This window comes from Lagopus leucura, unplaced genomic scaffold, assembly GCF_019238085.1.
Source record: "Lagopus leucura isolate 7727_CA_CO unplaced genomic scaffold, USGS_WTPT01 57555-0_obj-0_obj, whole genome shotgun sequence".
NCBI lineage: Eukaryota > Metazoa > Chordata > Aves > Galliformes > Phasianidae > Lagopus > Lagopus leucura.
In genome coordinates, this window is record NW_024966269.1 from 721 (window position 1) to 5,542 (window position 4,822).

General features: G+C 55.9%; 1 protein-coding gene across 1 annotated transcript; it reads left to right on the plus strand.

The window, feature by feature from the left end:
* The first annotated feature begins 757 nt into the window (after nucleotides 1–757).
* LOC122192504 (bromodomain-containing protein 4-like) lies at nucleotides 758–4,526 on the plus strand. Its single transcript, XM_042893056.1, has 3 exons — nucleotides 758–904; nucleotides 2,152–2,470; nucleotides 4,288–4,526. Exons 1-3 carry the CDS (start codon nucleotides 885–887, stop codon nucleotides 4,432–4,434), a joined length of 486 nt encoding a protein of 161 aa, XP_042748990.1. The 5' UTR covers nucleotides 758–884; the 3' UTR covers nucleotides 4,435–4,526.
* Nucleotides 4,527–4,822: the final 296 nt, after the last annotated feature.

Here is a 4,822-nt window from a genome sequence, read left to right on the forward strand (position 1 = left end):
CAGGTTGTACTTTATTCCATAGTTCATGCATTATAGTGCTGTGTTGCCTGTTTATGCCGATCACGCAGGCATAAAGTATCTTAATCTCTATTCTATCTTAGTTTCTGTCCTGCAGTGCCGTATTACAGGTTGTGTAGGCATAAATGGTGCCTTATCCTATAGTTTTGTGCTGCAGCAACGTGCTGTGCAGCCATATGGCACCTTACTGCGATCCCATGCATTGCAGTGCGCTGCATCTGATAGCAGAGGATCCACGCTGTGCAGTTTACACCTCACTTATGGTGTTTCCTGCAGCTCTGGGTCTCCCTTATGGGTGGGAGAGCTGAGGAAGGAGGGAGGGTGGTTTGTGTGCAGCTCATCCGCTTGGAACGGATCTCAGGAAGAGCTGCTGGGATCCCTGGAGAGGACAGAAAGGCAGAAGGAGGGCGGAAGGTGGGACTGGAAGCGACGCTGAGTGCGACAGGAGGCAATGAAAGCATTCAGGACCTGTTGGCTGAGCAAAAACCCTCGGCTCCCTCTGACCTTCGGCTCTCGGAGGGCTGTTGGGAGAGGGAGCAGAGCCGACGGTGGGTCTGGAGGTGAGGGATCGGAGGAGGAACCCCCAGCAGCAGCTCCCAGCCCTCACTCCTGCCGGCAGAGACCCAAAGGTGTCTGCAGACCCCTTTTGCTTTGCTCGGAGCCGGGGCTGGACCTGTGCTGCGTGCCAAAGGCAGGGCCTGCAGAGGTGCCTTCGTTTCTGATGCCTCCCACCGACGCCTCCGATTAATTGCTTTGTTTGTTTCATCAGATACTCTATCTAAAGGCATTTGTGCCTGAAGCCACGGAAGATAGATGGACAAGCCAAGCAACTTCTGACCCTGCATCATTTTCTGGGGCAAAATTGTATGGCAATGTATCCTACAAGGTAACGTAGCCCCTGCAGTGAGTGCAGAGGATTCCTTTTGCTTGGCCACCAGCTGTCACACAGGGAAGGGCCCTCATGCCACGCATCCCAGCCTCGGCTCAGCGCAGCTCAGAGGCAGAATCGGAGGGATTGGGCAACGAGCACAAATCCACCTTGCGTCCCCAATCCCGCTGTGTGTGCAGGCAGGTCACTGTGTTAACGGGGCAGGAAAGCAGCAGGCGACAGAGCTCAGATGCTTGCCAGCACCTCGGCACAGATGGGGGCATCCAGGTGGCACAGAGCTGAGAACAGCAGCTGTCAGACAGCTGAAAAAGCACCCAGTGACCCCGAGGGCTGCGTCAAAGGGCTGCTGGTGCCTCCCTCGCTTTCCCCGGGTATCATTGGAACGGCAGAGCTCCCGCTGAACTCAATCTTTGCACCAAACTTTGCACTGTTGTCTTTAATGCTAAGCTTCAGCTGCTCCGTTTGCCCAGGGTGAAAAACAAACACCCTGAAAACAGTGAGGGAGCAACAGCGCAGCTTCGGGGTGTGCTCAGTCGGTCAGGGTGCGAGTTCATGGTCAGGACTTGGTTCCCATTGCTTCTAAAGGCAGACAGGCTGAGTGAAGCCCTGCAACAACGCCTCCGAGCCGATAGAAACGCGTTGTTATCCATTTCTTGGCCTTCAGGATGATGTTGGAGTGACGTGGCAAAAGCAGAGGGGGGTCTGCGTGGTTGTGGGGTTGCGTGGTTGTGCTGCGTGGCTCCTGTGATGCGCTGCAGGAGCTCAACGCTGGCCTAACGGAAGGAATTGAGCATCGCAGTTGGGGGGAGCTGGCGTGGTGGGGGGCAGCTGCAGCGCTGCAATGGACTGAACTGAATGAACACCTCTTGTGCTCTTCCAGCTGAACCAAACCTTTGGGTTTTGGCCGGAGCTGAAGCTCTGTGCCCACAGCTTTGCTCCTTTGAGCCTCCTTTGCCCCCTAGCAAAGTTCCTAATGGAGCACTGTTGAGCAGATGAGGTGAGAACAAGGCTGGAACCAGAGCTCCCTATGGGGCTGATTGCTGGGTGAGACAGCAAACAAGGCCTCACAACACCCTTTGTTGCCCCGGGGTGCAGAATCCTGGCACGGTTTGGTCGCTGTGCTCCCTCACACAGGCTGCAAAGCACAGAGCCAACCTCACCAAACCCACCCTGCTTCCTTGTAAGCAGCTCCGCAGCCCTTCAAGCGAAGCCGGGAGTTGACCTTTCCCCTTTCTCTCTTGCAGGGTGTCTGGTGAGGAATGCAATGGGATCAATAGCATGTCTGCAGAGAGCGGCCCCGGGACGAGACTGAGAAATCTGCCAGTGATGGGCGACGGCCTCGAAGCCACCCAGATGTCGACAGCGCAGGCGCAGGCGCAACCGCAGCAAGGCAGCACCGTCGGCGTCAACCCCCCTCCTCCAGAGACCTCCAACCCCAACAAACCCAAGCGGCAGACCAACCAGCTGCAGTACCTGCTCAAAGTGGTGCTCAAAACGCTATGGAAGCACCAGTTTGCGTGGCCTTTCCAGCAGCCCGTGGATGCTGTCAAGCTGAACCTCCCCGTAAGTAGATGAGGGTGGAGAGGTTTCCCCCGTGGGAGGAAGGAGAAGGGCGGGCGTTCACCTTTGTGCCAAAGGGAGCCTTGAGGAAGGAGGTGCTGAGGCTTTGCTGAGTTCAGCTGATGGTTTGGCTTGAAGGGTGATGGGAACCCAGAGCCATTGGGGTTGGAGTCTGGAGCTTCCCCATTCCAAGCTCCCCAAAGCGACTCCCTGGGGTATTGATTGATGCTCGGTTGAACATGAGCCCACAGTGTGCCCAGGTGGCCAAAAAGGCCAATGGCAGCCTGGCCTGCATCAGAAACAGTGCTGCCAGCAGGAGCAGAGAGGTGATTGTGCCCTGTATTCAGCACTTGTGAGGCCGCAGCTCGAGTGCTGTGTCCAGTTTTGGGCCCCTCACTGCAAGAAAGATATTGAGGCCCTGGAACGTGTTCAAAGGAGGGCAATGAAATGGGGAGGGGTCTGGAGCACAGGGCTGATGAGGAGAGGCTGAAGGAGCTGGGAATGTTCAGCATGGAGAAGAGGAGCTCAGGGCAGAGCTCACTGCTCCCTATGGCTGCCTGAAGGGAGGCTGCAGTGAGCTGGGGGGCGGCCTCTGCTCTCGTGTCATCAGGGATAGGAGCAGAGGGAACGGCTTCAAGCTACGGCAGGGGAGATTCAGGCTGGACATGAGGAAGAATTGCTGTTCAGAAAGGGTGGTCAGGCACTGCAATGGATGCACAGGGAGGTGGGGGAGGCACCGAGCCTGGGGGTGTTGAAGGAAAGGCTGGATGTTGTGTTGAGGGACGTGGTTCAGTGGGAGCTGTTGGTAAGAGGTGAGCGGTTGGACTGGAGGAGCTTTGAGGTCTGTTCCAACCTTGGGGATTCTATGGTTCTATGATTCCCTGCAGTGCACGGGGGGTTGGAGCTCTGCAGAGAAGGAGACGCAACCACTTCTCTGTTCCAGGGCTCTGTCCATTGAAATCCCATTAAAAATGCCCCTGAACAAACCGTGGCACACGTCAGCTTTCCTCTTAGGAAAAGCAGCAAAGCACTGATGTCCTCAGACACCCAGGAATGGGGACAGGAGCTCCAGCCGGGCTGTGGCCCAGCTGATGCTTTGGGTTCCAGTTCACATTTTGGGATCTTTTAGAACGCTCTCAAAGCATTGAGGGCTTTGGGGGCTCTGTTTCTTTGGCTTTTCCACACCGATGGGGCTGTGGTTCTTCCTGTGGGGGTGGAGGTGGAGCAGAGTGAGCCCTTCCCAGCCAGTTCCCCGCCTGCCCTGAGCTGGGGAGCTCAGCACTGAGCCCAGTGCTCCAGGTGGGGCCTCCCCAGCGCAGAGCAGAGAGGAGATGAGCTGTTCTCCATCATACAACACCTGAGCTGTCGGATTTCTTGGCAGCAGAACCCCACAGACAGCTTTGCTTCTATAGCAACGGCGTTTCCAGTCCTCCCTAAAAATAGCAGCACCTTCCTTCGTATTACCTGGATGCCTTTAAGGGGCTGAAAGCGAATCTTATTTCCTCCCTTCTCCGCGTGTGGCTGCGCGACCTCAGGGTCAGTTGTTCCAAGGTGGGTTTTCAGCCCCACGATGATCCCACGCAGCCAATGCTGGTTCTGTGGCTGTGGCCCTGAGAGGGGGAATCACACAGAAGCCCTGAGGAAAGCACAGCATCACCCCTCACCTTTCCCCACTCGCCTTTCCCTGCTGCGTTCTGTGGGGGTTTGCCCAATAAATGACTCAGACAGTGGCCTGGGGAGGGGGGTTGGATCCTCTTGGAGCTGAGTTTGGGGACAATAAGGATCCCATCCTTATCTCTGTGCCTCTCTGCCCTCTGCAGGATTATTATAAGATAATTAAAACGCCGATGGACATGGGAACAATAAAGAAACGCTTGGAGAATAACTACTACTGGAATGCTCAAGAATGTATCCAGGATTTTAACACGATGTTTACAAACTGTTACATCTACAACAAGGTACGATGAGCTCCTCTGCGTTTTCAGAGGGGATCTGCTGGTCTCTGCAGGCTCCGTAGGTCCGTTGTGTTGTTTGTAGCTCTGTGAAAAGCCAAATTGTGGCTGCCTGCTTTGGAGCTCATAACTTTGACGTGGGGGAAAGAACAGCGCTGCAGAGAGCAGTGCCTGGAGCGGTGTCCTGCCCGGCTCTGCTTCCATTGCACTGCAGAAGATTCCCCTCCAGACAGCAGAAAGATCCTGGAAAGCACTGTGTGAACAGTTACGGAACCACCGGGGGTGCAGGGAGGGGATGTGGAATGTGAGGGAGCGCCGCGTTCACCGCCGATGGGCTGGGGAAAGGAGCTGAGCATCAGCGCGGCCTTTGGGTGCTGTGCGAAGATGGGAAAGCAGCACATTG